At 40.7% G+C, this 18,148-nt stretch overlaps 1 protein-coding gene across 5 annotated transcripts in view; it reads left to right on the top strand.

The window, feature by feature from the left end:
• Positions 1–18,148, top strand: part of IGF1 (insulin like growth factor 1) — a 77,079-nt gene that overhangs the window by 43,562 nt on the left and 15,369 nt on the right. For all 5 annotated transcript variants that reach the window (XM_004373765.2, XM_004373766.2, XM_023728976.1 and 2 more), the window contains one exon: positions 16,764–16,945. In XM_004373765.2, coding sequence (XP_004373822.1) covers positions 16,764–16,945 — 182 coding nt within the window. The remainder of the gene's footprint in view (positions 1–16,763; positions 16,946–18,148) is intronic.

Below are 18,148 nucleotides of genomic sequence, written 5' to 3'. Positions count from 1 at the left end.
GGTTACACCCCATGTTTCCGTCAGAGGAAACTGCACGAGTAATTGAAAATAGAAATCGGTTCTTTTATTCTAATTCACAGGTTGCAGGTAAGATTCCTGTTTGTACTCCATCTTGGCTGTCTCTTTTCTAATCCTGAGAGAAAAATCTGGATCTAATTTTTCTGCTTTGTTGATTAAATTCCTTCTGGTCCTTGTGCAAAATCGTGGGCTTTCATCAAAATAGGATTGTCTGATAATACCCTTTTACTCAGTAATTCCATTCTGGGGAATTTATTCTTATAAATGATTTAAAAGGAATAGAAAATTATGTGTACAAAGACACCTATTGCTGCATTAATTAAAATAATGATAAGCTGGAAATAGCCTAAGTGTCTAATAATAGGAGAATGGTGAGAGAAATCAATGATAGCAAACCCATTCAATAAAATATTATGCAGCCTTTGAAATTATGACTATGAAGATTATGTAGCAATGTGGAAAATGCTTGCAACATAATGTTAAGTGAGAAAAGCACAATGCTTCATTAAATCTAGACTGTGACTATATGTCAAATGATGTGTGCATCTAGATGAGAACTCGAAAAAATAGAGAAATTGAAGATAATGTGATTTGTTAGGATACTAGGATTATGAATACAATTACTTTATTTCAATTGCTGTTGAAGTTGTTACAGCTTTGTGCAATTCAGGGGATTGGAAACAGGATCGTCTGTTTGCATTGCAGAGCTGACTGTCCCTTCCAAAATTGGAAAGAGTCACAGTGTACTGGGTGAGATGTGAGCATCCAATACCCAACCGAGCCCTAAACTGCTGGGTAGCACAGATTGCTCTCTCTCTCTCAAGGGCAAAAGCCATGTATGACATTCCTTCTGGCATTCTCCAGAATACTTAGGAGAAAACTCTATCTACTGCATGTCCTCAGACCCAGGGGTTGGTGAGCTGACTCTGATGACTTCATCCCTATTATTCCTGAATATTAGCATCACAGTGCCTTTAAGAAGCCCAGTCACAGTATGAACTTCCGAGTTTTTGCTCACCAGGGAATTCTACTTTCAAGAAGTCCCAGTTGAAGTGAACTGGCTCTGCAACTTACTAGCTGTAGGATTTGGGTCCAGTTACTTAACCTTGCTAAGCCTCAGTTTCCTCATATGTAAAATGGATATAGTAATAGTGCCTAGTCCATGTGGTTACTATAAGGATATAAATGAGATAAGGCATAAAAAGTAATATTCACTATAGTAGCTTAATAGAAAGCATTCAATAAAGGGAAAGTATTGGTAGTGTGGAGTCCCTGGTGGTACAAACAGTTAGTGGACTCGGCTGCTAACTGAAAGGTGCCAGAGAGGCACCTCGGAAGAAAGGCCTGACAACCACCTTCCAAAATATTAGCCACTGAAAACCCTATGAAGCATAGTTCTACTCTGACACACACGGGCTCACTATGACTCCGAATTGACTCAACAGCAACTGGTTGGTTGGTTGGTATTGGTAGTGTTATTTCAAAGGCTCCCATTTTTCTAAGTCTCAAAGAAATAAGTTTAAATATAAAATGAATGGAGGAATGAAATGCCCCCCTTTCAATCCCACAAGAAACTCATGCTTAATGGAGAAATTTCCAGACTCACTTGGTTGCATCTTTAGGTCTTATTATACATAGCTTCTTCTCCCTCATTAGTCAGTATCCTCTAGGTTTGAGTGTTCGCAAGTGTTTTTGCCTGCATGGAGGCCTTTTTGGCACGACTGTGTTTAAATCACGTCAGGGAGCTTAACTAAACTTCAAACCAGTAGTATGGTTTGCATAGTAACTCTGACATTTGGAGAAATGAGTAATTTCAGACCATACAGAATTCTAGGAAAAAGAGACAGTGTTGGTGATGCCACAGATGAGTAACCCAGATGGGGGCACGAGAAGATTGGGAAGTCAAGAACCACAGCCAAGGACAAGAGAGTCATCTTGTTTGAAAGAAGAGTGTTAAGACATCAACAGCCTGGAAAGAGAAATACGGGGTGATTTGTAGCCTGTTGAGTACCAGGCAAAAAGATGTGGCAAAAGAAGACACAGATGTTCTGCAGAATGCAAGGAATTTCTGACGCTTCATAGTCTGACTGCGGGAAATGCCTGCTGAGGGCAGATCTCAATGGCCCATGGGAGGACTGGCTCAAGGAGAAGATATGGGAAGGCTGGGACTTCACACATGACCTTTACCAGAGTATCTTCTTGAACTGGAAATGAAAAAGAAGAATAAGGAGGAGGAGAAGTTGCTTGAGAAGAAAAAAGTAAATCAGCAAGTCTTTAGAAGTAGATTAAAATGTTGCTGAACCAACAGTCCCCTTTTTCCTATCATTCTTTTCTTTAAAAGCTATCTTCAGTTACTTTATCTCACAGTTCAGGAACAAGGATGTACGTAGCTTTCTCCACTTTCTCTTAGTAGCACGTCTACCACTCAGAATCAAGAAGTTTCACTTCTCTCCTTCCATCTCTATAATATAGAAGCTGCTACAAGCCCTTGAGGGTCATTCTTCTCATCAATCTGTTGTTGTTGTTAGTTGCTGTCAAGTTGGCTCTGGCTCTTGGTGATCCCATGTACAACAAAACAAAACATTTCCCAGTCCTGTGCCATCTTCACCATGGCTGGTATGCTCAAGTTTATTCTTGGAACCACTGAGTATTTTGAGTGACTTCCAACCTAGGGGCTCATCTTCCAGCACTATATTAGACAATATTCTGTTATGATCCATATGGTTTTCATTGGATGATTTTCAGAAGTATATCACCAGGCTGGGACGAGAGAAAGGAGGCTTCCCTGCTGAAAGACTATCAGAAGAGAGCATTTAGCCCCTGAACTCAGTCCCTCACTTCCTGCCAGAGGTAGGTCAGAGCTAATTATATGCACCCAACACCTGTCTGTCAGTTTGTGATAACTGCGGTTACTTATGTGTTGTGCCACCAGTATTTCAAATACCAACAGGGTCCCACATGACAGACATGTTTCAGCAGAGCTTCCAGACTAAGACAGACTAGAAAGAAAGGCTTGGAAATCTACTTACGAAAATTAGCTAATGAAAACCCTATGGATCATAAGAGAATACTGTCTGATATGGTGCTGGAAGATGAGCCCCCTAGGTTGGAAGGCACTCAAAATACACAGTGGATACAACAATGGACTCAAGCATACCAGTGATCATGAAGATGGTGCAGGACTGGACAACATTTTGTTCTGTTGTACATGGGGTCACCATGAGTCAGAGTTGACTCAAAGTCAACTAATAACAAATTAGACGCACAGGTATTAGCATAAACAATGCCTCATGGCAGTCTTCCCAAGCCCAGATCTGAGACAAAAGAGAGCAGAGAGAAGGCACGTTTCAGAGGAATTAAAATGGTCCACAGTCACCCTTCCTTAATGTCACTGCACCAAAGGAGCCTCCTCATCTTATGTCACATTAGGCCTCATGTTGTTTGCTCCCAATGAGGCCAATCGATTCTGCAACCATGATCAAAAAAAAAAACCAAACCGACTACCACTGAGTTGATGCCAACTCACAGTGACCCTATAGGACAGAGTAGAACTGCCCCATAGGGTTTCCAAGGCTGTAATCCTTACTGAAGCCGATTGCCTCATCTTTCTCCTATGGAGCGGCTAGTGGGTTCGAACCACTGACCTCTCAGCAGCCAACCGCTTTACCACCAGGGTGCCTTGATAGGTTATATGATACATTGGAAAATGATTCCTGGACCACCCAACTCTAGTCCTCAGAAAGGAAATTCACAGAAGTGAGTGACAGGCTAAAAGGTCAAGAGGCCATTGCCTCAGAGTGGAGTCCCAGGGCAGAGTGATGTGGTCACTCACAGTGTTTGAGTGTGTGAGGAAGAATTTAAAAAGAGTTTGATTTCTCCAGCCAATATCACAAACTGAAAATACTTTTCTTTGCTGAATTTAAGTCAGAAAATCAGAGATTTTTCCTGACGGATAATGAAATTTGCTAAAAAAGCATTTAATGAGTTAGTTTGGGGATGCAGGCATGATGTCGATCCCAAATGAAATAAGAACATGATTTAGCTCAGAGACAAGTTACAACTTAACCACCCCTCTTTTTTTCCCCTTATTCATAGCTCACTTCTTCAATTCAGGAAAATAATATTCAGTGTGGGGAGTCAGAGGAGTGTGGTGGCTAAAAGCTAAAAGGCTCAATGATTGCCAGAAGAGTACTAAGAAACCTTTTCTGTTGACCCTGAGTTTGTTCTCATATCCAAAGATACGTGAAATTCTAAAATATAATAATTCAAGGAAAGAACTTAAAGTCACTTTGTCATGCTTAAGCAATCAAATATTAAAGGGAAAAGGAGAAAAATTATAGCAGCAAAATTCCATAGAAAGAAAAGAAAGAAAGAATGGTCTGATGAGCCTGGGTTTTATCTGAAAGTTCCTGAAATATTGCAGTCTCACTCTAAAGGAACCCTTAAGCTTCATCCTCATTCTGCATACTTTCTCGGACTTCTGATCAATAACACTGCAACTTGCTTGAGAATTCCTTGTACGGACTTTAAAAGTTTTAATAATCTTAACATTAGATTGTTTTACCAAAAAGGGGAGGAGGGGGAGTGGCATTTATAAAACCATGTTTGTAATTGATATCTTCTGATTTTGTCCTCCAGGCAGACATTGGGTACAATGACACAGAGGCTGGCTTATCTGGAAGCCTATTCAGATTCTCAGAGATGAGATAATATGTAGTTGTGGCTGGAATTTTCCAGACAAAATATGCATTTGTCCCACTGAAAGGGAATGAATATCATACAGAGGATTCATACACCATTGACAGACACTAAGGAAACTGGTGAAACTAAATGGTAGCATACATCAAGCACTAGTAAGTTAAGCATTCTGGTCAACAATATTAACAACCCTTCTAGGACAGAAGAGTCCCTGGGTGGTGTAGATAGTTAATACGATTGGCTGCTAACCGAATGGTTAGAAGTTTAAGTCTACCCACAGGCACCTTGGAAGAAAGGCCTGGCAATCTACTTCTGAAAAATCATCCATTGAAAACCTTCTACTGTTCTACTCTGACACACATGAGGTTGCCATGAGTCAGAATTGACTCAATGGCAACTGTTCCTCCCCACCCCAGGACAGAGAGAGACATTTATTCATATTTACTCATCTTTCAAAGATGCAGCTTTGTGAAGAGTAATGAGAAAAGGCCATGCCTGCAGATTTCTAGAAAGATTCTTCTCACACTAACTCTTAAACCCGAGTGTCAACAGAAGTAAGGGCGATCTCTGCTCCTTAAGTCCTTTAGCATCCTGGTTTTCAAAATGTAGTTTGATGCTTTCCTACTGCTTCAACAACTCCACCAAATACTCTTAAGCCCCCTTTTTTAGCTTCCTTCTAATTCACACCTGTGTCTTAGTCATCTGGTGCTGCTATAACAGAAATACTACAAGTAGATAGCTTTTACAAAGAGAAATTTATTTTCTCACGGTGTAGTAGACCACAAACCCAAATTCAGGGCATCAGCTCCAGGAGAAGGCTTTCTTTCTCTCTCTGTCAGCTCTGGAGGAAGGTCCTTGTGATGCCTGTCTTCCCTTGGTCTGGGAGCATCTCAGCACAGGAACCTCAGGTCCAAAAGATGCGCTCTGCTCCCGGAACTGCTTTCTTGGTGGTATGAGGTTCCCATGTGTCTCTGCTCGCTTCTCTCTTTTATATCTCTAAAGAGATTGGCTTAAGACACTATCTAATCTTGTAGACTTCATCAGTATAACTGCCGCTAATTCGTCTTATTACATCATAGTGATAGAGTTTACAACACATAAGGAACTCACATCAGATTCAAAATGGTACATAATCATACAATACTGGGAATCACGACCCAGCCAAGTTGACAGATATTTCTGGGGGACACAATTCAATCCATGACAACCTGTATCCTACTTTGTGCTGGCTTGTGCAACTCCCAAACATGATCTGTCTCCTGATGTCTTGAAAATAACTCTAGAAGCCAGCCCTGGCTCCTTTGTGTGAACTCACAAATACCCTAAACTCTCAAGCCCTCCTCCATATTGGATATTTTCTGCCATCAAGATCAACACTGATTTTTGCTTTCATTACATCAGGCCTATAAATCTTGTTTTTATCTAAAATTAAATCTTAAAAAGAGGAAACTCCTGGTTCCCCCATCAAACTTCTCTTCACTGTTATACTTCCCTATTATTAGGGAGAAACACTGATACACCAAACATAGATAATTGATTAAAAGTGGGTAGCATAACCATCCAAATGATCTTTAGAGTTGTATTGTTAGAAGCGGCACTTGATATTATTCAGTACATTGGTTGTCTATGCAAGAAAACAGAATCTCAGACAGTCTGGAGACTTGTGAGTTCACACAGAGGAGCCAGGGCTAGCATCCAGTGTTGTTTTCAATATACCATATTGCCTTCTTTTTATTTCCTCTCTGCATATGGCACTGTGCTAGGTGCTATAGAAAACACTCTCTAGGAGCCTTCAATGCAAGAATAACAGTGTTGACACACTGGCATGAAAGGGACATCACACACAACCCAACTGGCATTCAAGTGCAAACCATGGGGTTATTAATATCATGTAGCGCCCTACCCATCTCCTCCCTCCCACCCTCCTCCTCTCCCTGTGTTCAATATGTCACTGACTCTGGCTGTTTCCTTCTCTGCCATAGTGCCAAGGGCAGTCTCTTGCTGCGGAGGCTGCCTTCCAACAGTTCACTCCCTGATGCAGGTCCGGATGCCTCTCCTTACGGGGCCTTCACCTCCCAGCACTCTCCCTTCAGACAAGCCAGACTTCCCTGGCAGCCATCACCCCTTCAACTACCATCCTGACCGTGTCACACCCACCTCTGGGAAAATCTGCAGATGTGCCCCAAGCAAAAAGCAGGGGCCCGAGTGAGGAGACTGACTGGGAGCAGGGCCCCTGAGAACACAAGGCGGGTGCCAAGTTGTAAAGAAAAGAGAAATGATAGACTTTGGAGTGAAACTAAAAATAAAGAGAAAGTGTTTTAATACCCCTTTGGCTGATTCATCTCTCTGTGGCACCAGAAAGAAGGACATTACCCCCTTCTATTCATGAATGCCTTATGTTTTGCCTGCAAGGCCTCTCTTCCCACATCTGAAAAAGTAAATTAACAATAACAGTGTAAGTATAGGAGATAATGCTGGTGGCATGGCTACAATCTCCAGGTTGGAGCCAGACTCAGCTTACAATTTTCGTCACAGTCTTTCCCAACAAAATGAGATAACCGAGGTCCACATACACGATTCCTCAACGTCCCTTCTTATTCTTTCTCTTGATATCTGTTTTAATCTAATCCAGGCGTGGGTCCAAGATGGAGTAGTGATTAAGTGGGCCTGGTGACATTGTATACTTGGTGACTGCTCATTCCCAAAGCAAGGTTGGCAAAAGAGGAAGCCATAGTTTGCAGTCATTCCAGGGAGGGAACTCAACTCTAATTCCTAGCCTATCATGAACTCTGCAAGCCATGAGCTTTTGCCCCAAAGTTTATCAGTGAGTAAGAGGCGTGCCAATGGCTGTCAATAGTCGGAGAGGAAGGATGGCAATAGAAAGAAAGAAAGAAGAGGAAAGATAGAAGTGGGGCATGGAGTGAAGAGAGAGACGAGAAATACATATGCTGGTTGAAAGTGATTGGGAATCTGCTCTGACCATGTATTTCCATTTTTTCTTTTTCTTTTTTATTGTGGTAAATATATGTAACAAAATATTTGCTATTTCAACGTTCTTCACATGTACAATTCAGTGACATTAATTATGTCTATTATGTTGTTCAACCATCATCATTATCCATTTCCAAATTTTTCCATCACCTTTAACAGAAGCTCAGTGTTCCTAAGCAGTGAGACCCCGCCCCCACCGCCTTTACCCCTCCTTTCCCCATCCCCCTAGTAACCACTAATTAACTTTGGACTCTATGCAATTGTATATTCTAGATATTTTATGTAAGTGAGATCATACAATATTGGTCCTTCTGTGACAGACTTATTTCACTCAGCATAATGTTTTCAAGGTTCATCCATGTTGTATCATGTATCAGGACTTCATTTCTCTTTATGGCTGAATAATATTCCATTGTATGTATTTCTCTCTCACCTACCCTATGCCTTGCAACATTGTTTAGAAATAAGTGGATGGATGCTAAGACTCAAAACCAATTATTTTAGCTGGGGGATTATTTGGGAGAAATCAAAGGTAACAATGGGTGAAGATAACCCCATTTGACTTTGACTTGCTTACTTGATTAGAGTATCCATTCTCATAGAGTATCTACCCTGGCTTAAAACTATTTGTAACAGTCCATACAACATAAAGCTTTATTTTCTTTCAGGGGAACAATTATGCATTTATTTGAATAGACTATAGTCCTCCATTTAGAAAAGTCATCTTCTTCAACCAAACGTTGGAAGGGATGCATTTTGGAAAAGTAAAAGAGGAAGAGGACACCTGCCCAGCTAGCTAGATTAGCCAACTCAACTCCATAGTAATAATTATAATGAACTCAGCCAGTGGCTGTCCAGTCCTACTCTTGGAGACCCCATGTGTGTCAGAGTAGAACTATGCTCCATAGTGTTTTCAATGGCTGATTTCTTGGAAGTAGATCACCAGGCCTTTCTTCTGAGGCACCTTTGGGTAGACTCAAACCTCCACCCATTTGGTTGGCAGCTGAGCATGTTAACTGTTTGTACCACCCTGGAACTCCAATAATATTAATAATATAAAACAAACCAAACTCATTGCCGTCGAGTTGATTCTGACTCATAGTGACCCTAAAGGACAGAGTAGAACTGCCTCATAGGGTTTCCAAGGAATGGCTGGTAGATTAGAACTGCCAACCTTTTGGTTAGCAGCCTGAGCTCTTAACCACTGCGCCACCAGGGCCCCAATAATTATAATAGTTAACATTTATTTAGAGTTTACTATATACCAGTCGCTGTGCAAAACACTTCACATACATTATTACTTAATCTTCACAACAGGTATTCTGATTATCCTCATTTTATATATGAGGATCTGAGGCTTAGAAGGTTTGGTCCTTGTCCAATGTGGACAGTGAATAAATGGCAGAATCCAGGCCTGTCTGACTCCAAAACCGGTGGTTTTAACCACTCCACATAATACCTCCTTCATTGATATGACAGATCTCACAGGCAGATCATTCTCACATCCTACAATATGTTCTAAATAATAGAAACTCTATAACTGGAAATGGTAGCTAACTTATATAGCAGGCCCCACTGAAATCATTCAGACATAAAAATGACCTCTTGGCATTTGATTATCTTTTACCTTAGACGTTGATAAACCAAACCAGTCCCTTAGGATGACATTTCTGTCCAGCAAAGCATTTCTCTTGCCCAAGTATAATTTCATTGGCTGCATTCATCTCTTCCAAGCCCTGGAATCACACCTAAGCTAGTAAATTGTGCCGTCCTGGCAAGATGTTCCCCGTCCGGGGAATTGTATCAGGCTAAAGTAATACATCACTTTGCTTCCCACTCTGTCTGCCCATTTCTCCAAAGAGTCCTAAAACAGCAACGTGTCTGCTCTGAATCTCTAGTTGTGCCTGCCACCCAGGCCTTGTGTTTAGCTCCCTGACCTTGGAAACAGAAGTGGGCTGAACAGCATCCTTTTCACACCTGCCCTTGAGTTGAGGTTTTCAAAAGAAGGGAGGGTCTGGAGAAAGCAGCAGCCACATGGAGCTGGGATTCATTCCTTTTTGACCCAGAGATCACAAACATTGACTTGATTGGGTAATGGGGAGACTTTGGTCTTTTGGGTTATGGGGATTAATAGCTGAGAAAAAGTTGCTGAGTGGTGGGGGTGGTGACAGGTCAAATAAGCCATGATTCCTAGAAAAGAATGATCACCCAATCCAGAGGTAGTGGGACCAGCAAACACTGGCAATTAAAAATTAACACAGGCCAAAAGTGAAATCAATGCCTAAATTTGATAGGTTTTCAAGAAAAGTTTATGACATGCAGTTCATAGAAAGGAGAACATTTTCTCAGTGTTCATTTTTAAAAATGCCAAAGGTCAATTCTACTCGGAAAGATCCTTCCCCAGAAAAGCAGAAATGCAGGGGATTCTCTATCAACACATAAGGCAGGCAATATATATATATTCAGAAAAACTTTTTTAAAAATGATCCTAATTTCAAAATGGTTTTACATCAGCTTTGATATTGATAATAATTCACTTAATCCCCCAAATATATGTTTGATTACATACATTGTTCCAAGTGCATGATGATGTGGTCAGTTTACTATAGTAAAAGCTTCCTTCCATATCTTTACTAAGCAGATGACTGTATATATCCTAATAATTATTTCAATTCGAGTGTGATTTTTATTAAAAAAAAAAAATTTAAAGGCAAAATATTGACTCGCCAAGAAACTTTAAATTAAATGAAAATCCTATAAATTCAGGAAATATAAACCATTCAATGTATTACATTTTGGGTCTAGATGACAGTCTTATTATAATTTTCCCTATACTAGGAATTCACAAAAAGAGCTCAGTTTTTCACAGAAAGCCATCAAATTTGGAGGAAATATTGGAAAATGATTCTCCCTTTTCCACAAATGAAAATAGCAATTAAGATGCTAAAATGGAGACAATTGTAGGATTACTCACATTTTACCCAAGTTTCCTACTAGTATCCCACAGATTATTAAATATACCATGGACTGCCAGAAGAATGAACAAATCTGTCTTGGAAGACATATAGCCAGAATGCTCCTTAGAAGCAAGGATGGTGAGACTTCATCTTACATACTTTGGTCATGTTTTCAGGAGGGACGAATCCCTGGAGAAGGACATTATGCTTGGTAAAGTAGAGGGCCAGCAAAAAAGAGAAAGACCCTCAACAAGATGGACTGACACAGTGGCTGCAACAATGGGCTCAAACATAGCAACAATTGTGAGGATGGCGCAGGAACGGGCTGTGTTTCATTCTGTTGTACATTGGGTCGCTAGGAGTCGAAACTAATTTGACGGCACCTAACAACAACAACATCCCACGGAAAAATGTCAAATTAATAAATTTGTGTTAGGTAAGATGGTCCACAGAGCAATGTTGTCCTAATAAACTAACCATTCCAAGTTATTCTAAATTGTCAACATGTCTAGAGGTTTTGGATAAATAGTTGGTATAAGAAATATAATTTCCTGGCATCTATAGATTTTAACTGTAATATTTAATAGTATAATCAATACTCAATTAATCAAAAGTTAAATGCAAATTCGTTTCTTATTATCTAATCCCATTTGTGTTATCCGTCAGACCCATAATTGAGAACTGTCTAGAAATAGCCCTGAAAATCCCATCTGAATTATTTTCTTTTTTCTTGCTTTCAAAAAATTATCCATTTTAGAACTTCCTCCTGCTAGCAATTTCTAGAGAATAGTTTTATGCTCAGAACCCAAAGAGGGACAAATGCTTGTCTTTAGACGGGATATGTCCCTATTTGGAAAAAATGTGTTCGTTATTTTACTATTTAAATACCTGTTCTTCAAATTAATTTTTCCTCTTTCCAATGATAGAAATAAAGTAGGTAAAGTAAAGCTCTCTCAGTAGGCAAGAGAAGCATCAAAAGAAATCACAGCCCAGTACAGGTCCCAACCGCACTTCCAGAAACCTAAAAGAAACTCAAGTTTATGCAACACTAGCAGAGGTGGTACCGTTTTACCAGTGATGAACCACCACAGCTCTTTGCTCCAGAATTGATGACCCCAGTTAAATCTCAGCATTCCACATTCCCCTTCAGAGATGGAAGGAAGCGAGCTGCTTGCATCCATGACAAAATGTGAGACTCAGCTAATTGGTGTGGTTTTGATGATGCCACAATTCTGCCGAAAACCCTTGTAACTAGCAAGTTTGCCCTGAAGATTATTGAATTACCCCACTGACCATGCATTATTTAAAGGGAAGTGCTGTTATTATAGAAGCCAGCTGTTTAACCATTGGAATTCTGTCTGTTGGCCAACTTTCAAGAAACAGCAGTGCATTGTGACTAAACATTATGTCTACTGGTAGGAGAGTCAAGGTCTAAGTTAGGCGGTAGCCAACTCATCTGCTAAGCAATCTTTAGCCTTCATGCTATGAAAACTCTGGAGAAAAACTACTGACAAAATATACATTTTTTTCGGTGTTACGATTTTGTCAGCAAGAAATATTCTGTAAAATTTTATACATGTCTGTTCACTCTAATGGTTGAGTGAGTATATGGATACTTCATAATGCTAATATGGCAGAACTCTTAGACTGTACCTGCTGTAGGAAGGACTATCTCAGTCACTTATATTTTGTTGTTGCCTCAAGGAAGCATGACAAAAAAATGTTTTGAGCATCTTAGGGAACTCTGATAAACAGATAACAAATTTTCACCTTCTAAGCTACGGAGTCCCTGGGTGGTGCAAATGGGTAATGCTCAGCTACTAACCAAAAGGTTTTCGGTTCAAGTCCACCCAGAAGCAACTCAGAAGAAAGGTCTGTCTATCTACTTCTGAAAAATCAGTCATTGACAACCTTATGGAGCACAGATCTACTCTCATACACATGGGGTCTCTGTGAGTTGGAATCGACTTGAAGGCAGCTGATAAGCTAGAAAATATTTGAATTTCTTTCTTAAAGACAATGCAAGTGATTTCCACCCATACTGGATATTTGGCCCAGATGAGATTTTGCCTCCATATTTTCATGTGTTATAAAACCTTAGGATTAGAAAGGACCTTACCAGTAATCTACTGTTCAATACAGGAATCTGCTCCTAGGACCTCTGACAGGTGTTCATGCAGCCTTTACTTAACTATTTCCACTAATGGGGAGTCCATTACCTTTCAAGAAAGCCCGTCCCATTTTTAACCCTTTTGAGTTCAAATCATTAGCAACTTTTTTCTTATATCAAGCCAATATTTGTTTTCTATTCACCAACTGGTTCTGATTCTGCCCATTGGGACAGAATCACATAGCGCCTGATAAGGAGTTTTTAAAGGCAAATATGGAACAATTGGTTACATCTCATTTAAAAATTAATCATAATGACAACAGCTTCCATTTAGAGGTCATTAAAAATATCTATTTTTCTCAAAATTGATACAGGAGCAAATTGGTTTACTGTCTTTCTAGCAAACCACATTGTATCAAGTTTCCAGCTTTAGCCCATAACAGCAAATATCTTTACTTTGTTTCTGGAAAAAGAAGCAATCTAAAGCATTTGAAGATAAAGGGCAAGCCTTTGACCCTCAGCTGTGGCCTCTCCATTGGTGAGAAATGGCTATTTTTTTTTTTTAATATCTTGTTGTAGAACCAGAAATCAAGTCTATAGGACACTTCAGAGGATGAATTAAACTTCAAAAGCCAATAGGTAAAGCTTGTTATATTCAGATATTCCCAATGAAGTACAATGAGTCAATTGTAGACATTATGAATAGACAAAGAAAAACATCTCTGTAGAACTGCGGCAGCTAGAGATAGTTACAGCTAAGGCAAAATCCAAGTCTGTATAGCACTACTTCAACTGCATTTAAAAAACAGATATGAACTTCAGATGAACCTCCTTTATGGAACATTACAGAAAAGTCCTAATTCTCCATTTCTAAATTCATCAGTCTGTGGACTGAAGAGCACAGCTATCTTATAGACTGAGCCTTGTCAAACTCTGAGCTCGCCTACGAGAGGTAACAAACCAGATGTTTGGTGTGTGCTATTATTTTTGATGTACTGGTGATTACTCTCCATTTTACAAGAGGAAAAACTCTGATGAGTTTCATAACTGTTGATAGTCACAAGAAGAGAATTATAGCAACACATAGAAATGTTCTCTGCCATTCCAAGGTGAAGGTTGGTGCCTCCTCCAGTAGCAGGCAAGGAGCTCCAGCACCTATACGATATCAAAAAGCAGGATCAAGTGGGAGATGCTTGAAATGGAAATGGTAAATAAGTCCTGGAATCCCAAAGCCCATCTCTCTCCATCTACAACCAATAAGCAAGCATTTTGAAATCAGTTGTTTCTGAGTTAGACAAGTTTGAAAGTTTCTAGAACCATTCCCATCATCTCACACCCAACCACCACATTGCTATTGCATAATCAACAAGCAAGTCCCAATTATGTCCCATTAAGAAATTTATAGCCTCAATAATTTGTCATTACTTGTGTCGAACTACGGGGACAGTTCCCATGTTCTAGACCAAGTAACCTTCTCCTCCATCCCCACTCTAAGAGAAAAACCAAAGCGTATCAACTGCTCTTTACTAGTTGACCCCTTTGGCCTCTTGAAATAGCCACTTAGCAGGAAGTATGTAGAGGTCCTTTGTGGATTACAAAGAACCATGCAAGCCATTTGTGTTTTTCCTCTAATTTATAGTCCCAGGGAAAGACTATAAAAACAACAACAAAAAAAAAAATTCTTTATAGAACTCGGGGGACCAGTCTTGTCTTGGTTTGCCAGGGTCTGGCTTGTGAGCAGAAGCCAAGAGACCGCTTCTGCACTAAGTTGATCCTCCAATGGCAAGAGAAAGCATTGCTGAGGCGCGACTGGGGCCAGCTATCTGGTTCCTCCCCAGCCCCACAACCAGGAGGAAACCATAGGGTTTGCTCCAAGGGAAAGCAGCGGACCCCGCCCAGAGAGACTACAAATGAACCCTCACTGAGTTACTACCTCCAGCTGCCCTAAGAATGACAATAAACCTGACTTATGGAGGAAGCATCCAGCAGAGGATAATATCTGTGCCCTTAGAGATGCCATCAACGACTGGTGCTTTGAGCAGCAAGCAGCCACAGGAAGCTTGCCTCAGTGACTGACAGCCAAACTAGTTTGGTAGCAGGCCATTACCATGGGTCTGAACTCCCCCAACTACAGAGTTCAAAATGTACATGGGGATTTTGACTTTCAAAGCCCCATCCTGAAGGGTGGTGTCATCGCGACTTGAAAGACTTGATTTAAAATATAATGCGTTCTTCTGTGTTAGGAATTGAGAGCGAAAATATGTCAGATTGATTTATTGCATTCTTCTGGATCAATAGTTCACAAAATTTCTCCCATGAAGCCTGGGCATCATTAGAGAAGACCTACCCACCCCAACCTCCCCCGAGGGAGGTGAGGAAGATGAAAGAAGGTAGAGATATAGACCTCCTGCCCATGCCTCAGCCAGAGCAACTTCACTTTTGTCTGTTTTCTATGTTAGTTTTTATGAAAGTTTTGGTTTAATAAATGTTATACTTTGACAAAAAGTTTACAACTAACTCAGTATATTTTTAGTTCTGTGTAAGCTTGTTTTGTCCTCTTTTAATTCTAGAGCCAGGAAAAGTGTGTGCAAAACACAATAAAACAAAATCAAACCAAACCCAAACCTACTTGCCAAATGGAGAGGTCTAAGTGATTTGCAAATATCAAAAGAAATTTGATTCATGGTATCCAAGCTATCAGAATCACCTGAAAGATGGAAATTGAGTTCATTCTGTCTCAGCCTAGGAGTTATTCCATAAGAAAATAAAACTGATTATTCTGATCTCTCTGGGGATGTGGGAGAGAGAGCACTATCACACGGGCATTGTCATCAGCTCTAAGTTCTGAGGCTACGGGAGGCAATTGATTGTGATACTACCATTCCTTCACAGGCCATAGAAGACCCTGGAAAGGGGGGCTCAGAAGGTGGGAACCAATATGTATTTAGGATCTACTATGTGTCGGGCTGTGCTAAGCACTTTTCGTACATTATTTCACTGAATCCTCAAACAGTCCTTACAAGGAAGATGTTATTGGCCCATTATACAAATTGGTAAAGGGAGACTCAAGAGAGCTTAAGTGAGTTTTAAAGATTCATACGACAGGTTTCCTGGGCTCTATGAGGCGCTTGGGCTTTGCAGCAAATAAGTGTGAGTTTAAATTCTGGCTCCATCACTTGGCATATGAATGACCTTGAGCAAGTCATTCCCAACTCTGAGTCTCAGTTTCCACATTCACTCAATCAAATGAGGAGTCCTTTCCAGATTTGAAACCTCTCTGCTGTTCGGTCTGATTTTACAGTGGAGCAGTTAAGCAAAAGAGCAAACATTTGAGCTGTCCTGCATATAAAAAGATTAAGGGAACTTAATGCTAAAAAGAGGAGTCCCTAGGTGGCGCAAATGGTTAGGCACCTGACTACCAGCTGAAAGGCTGGCAATTCAAACCCACCCAGAGGCAGCTCAGAAGAAAGGCCTGTCAACCTGCTTCCGAAAGGTCATAGCCTTGAAAACCCTATGGAGCAGTTCTACTCTGCACACGCGGTCACCAGAAATCAAGATAGATTTGAAGGCAAGTAACAACAACAATGCTAAAAAGATTAAGGGGTCTTAGCACAGGATCTTCTTTTAATTAATATTCCTGGCCACCTGCCAACTAACCCAACAGGTAGGGAAGTGCTAGGATTGGGCATAGACAAGCTTCTTGGCTACAAGTTACTAAGGCGGTGGTGATAATTAGCACAAATGAAGTACGTAGTGAATGCGTTAGTGCTAACGAGTGTGGTACAGACTCCAAGAGATTCCAGAACGGATTCCAGAAGGATCTGTGTGGTCTGGGATTGTTGGGGAAGCATCAAGGAGAGGTTGAGACACTGGAGAATGTGTAGGTTGACTAGATGTGGGGAGAGGAAAGGTGTCAGGAATTGGGTGGAAGACTCGAAGATATCAGACTCCCCTCTTAAGACAGGCCACTCTGCATTTGATTTGTACAGACAAGCCCACAGGGTACGGCTCCAGCAGTCGGCGGGCGCCTCAGACGGGCATCGTGGACGAGTGCTGCTTCCGGAGCTGTGATCTGAGGAGGCTGGAGATGTACTGCGCACCCCTCAAGCCCTCCAAGTCAGCCCGCTCCGTCCGTGCCCAGCGCCACACTGACATGCCCAAGGCTCAGAAGGTAAGCCAGCCCGGGTGGGATCTGGCCATCCTCAAGTGATCTCTCTCTTAGATGTAGGGATAGGCCAAACAGAAATCATGCCCCATAGTCTCCTAGTTTAGAGTTCCTGGGTGGTAGAAATGGTTAACATGCTTGGCATCTAACCAAAAGGTTGGTGGTTTAAGTCCAGAGGTGCCTCAGAAGAAAGGCCTGGTGATCTACTTCCAAAAATCAGCCACTGAAAACCCTATGGAGCACAGTTCTACCCTGACACACATAGGGCCACCATAAGTAGGAGTCAGCTTGACAGCAACTGATAGTCACCTAGTTTACAGGTCAAGAAAGTTCCATTCCCATCTTAGATGTTCATCCTTTGGTCCTTTGGCATTGCAAGTTCTCCCTCCAACTGCTCTGGATGATCTGGAAGACAGTAGAGAGTAGAGATTAAACTATTGGTATTAGACAAAACTAAAGTCACCGCTCACCAGCTGAGAGTCCTTGGGCAAATAACACTACCTATCCAAGCCTCAGTTTCATCAGTAAAATGGAGATAATAATAATATCTACCATAGCAGGTTGTTGTAAAAATTAAGTAAGTCAATGCACATATGATGCTTTTCATGTGCCTGCACAAAGTCAGTGTCGAATAAGTGTTAGCGTCTGTCATTAATAACGAGGCATGTACCCTTTCAAATTCTGGGATTTTGTGATGGTGCAAAGTAAAAGAAAATACACTAAAATGGGAACTATTTGAAATTCACATTCAGTGGCAAATATAACTTTTTTTTTAAATGTTAAAAACAGAAATTTCTGTTTGGCTCTAAGAACACCTAGAAATTTCTAAGGACCAAATCGGCAGATGTCTTTTTCTAAGAGCTAGACTTTGAACAAAGCTTAGAAGTACTGTCTATGCCATCAGAAATATAGAAAACAACTAATGCCCATTAGCCACTTGATGAATTTTTGTTGATGAGTGAATGAATGAATGACCAAATGAATACAAGCGATTAAGTAAAATTTTAGTTCATTCATGAAGTAGAAAGAATGAGAACTAAAGAGAAGGTGAAGGAGGAAAAAGGAAAAGCAGGATGAGTAGAGAAATAAACAGCTCTCATTTAGTTCTCTTCGGGGATTCTTAAAAAATGCCAGCATGTGGTTTTCACCTTTGGAGCCAAAACTAACATGTGCAGAAAGCAAGAGATGAGAGACCAAGAAATTCACAGT

Source organism: Trichechus manatus, unplaced genomic scaffold (assembly GCF_000243295.1).
Source record: "Trichechus manatus latirostris isolate Lorelei unplaced genomic scaffold, TriManLat1.0 scaffold00027, whole genome shotgun sequence".
Taxonomy (NCBI): domain Eukaryota; kingdom Metazoa; phylum Chordata; class Mammalia; order Sirenia; family Trichechidae; genus Trichechus; species Trichechus manatus.
Note: the sequence above shows the minus strand (reverse complement) of the source record. Positions and strands in the feature narration are given on the sequence as shown.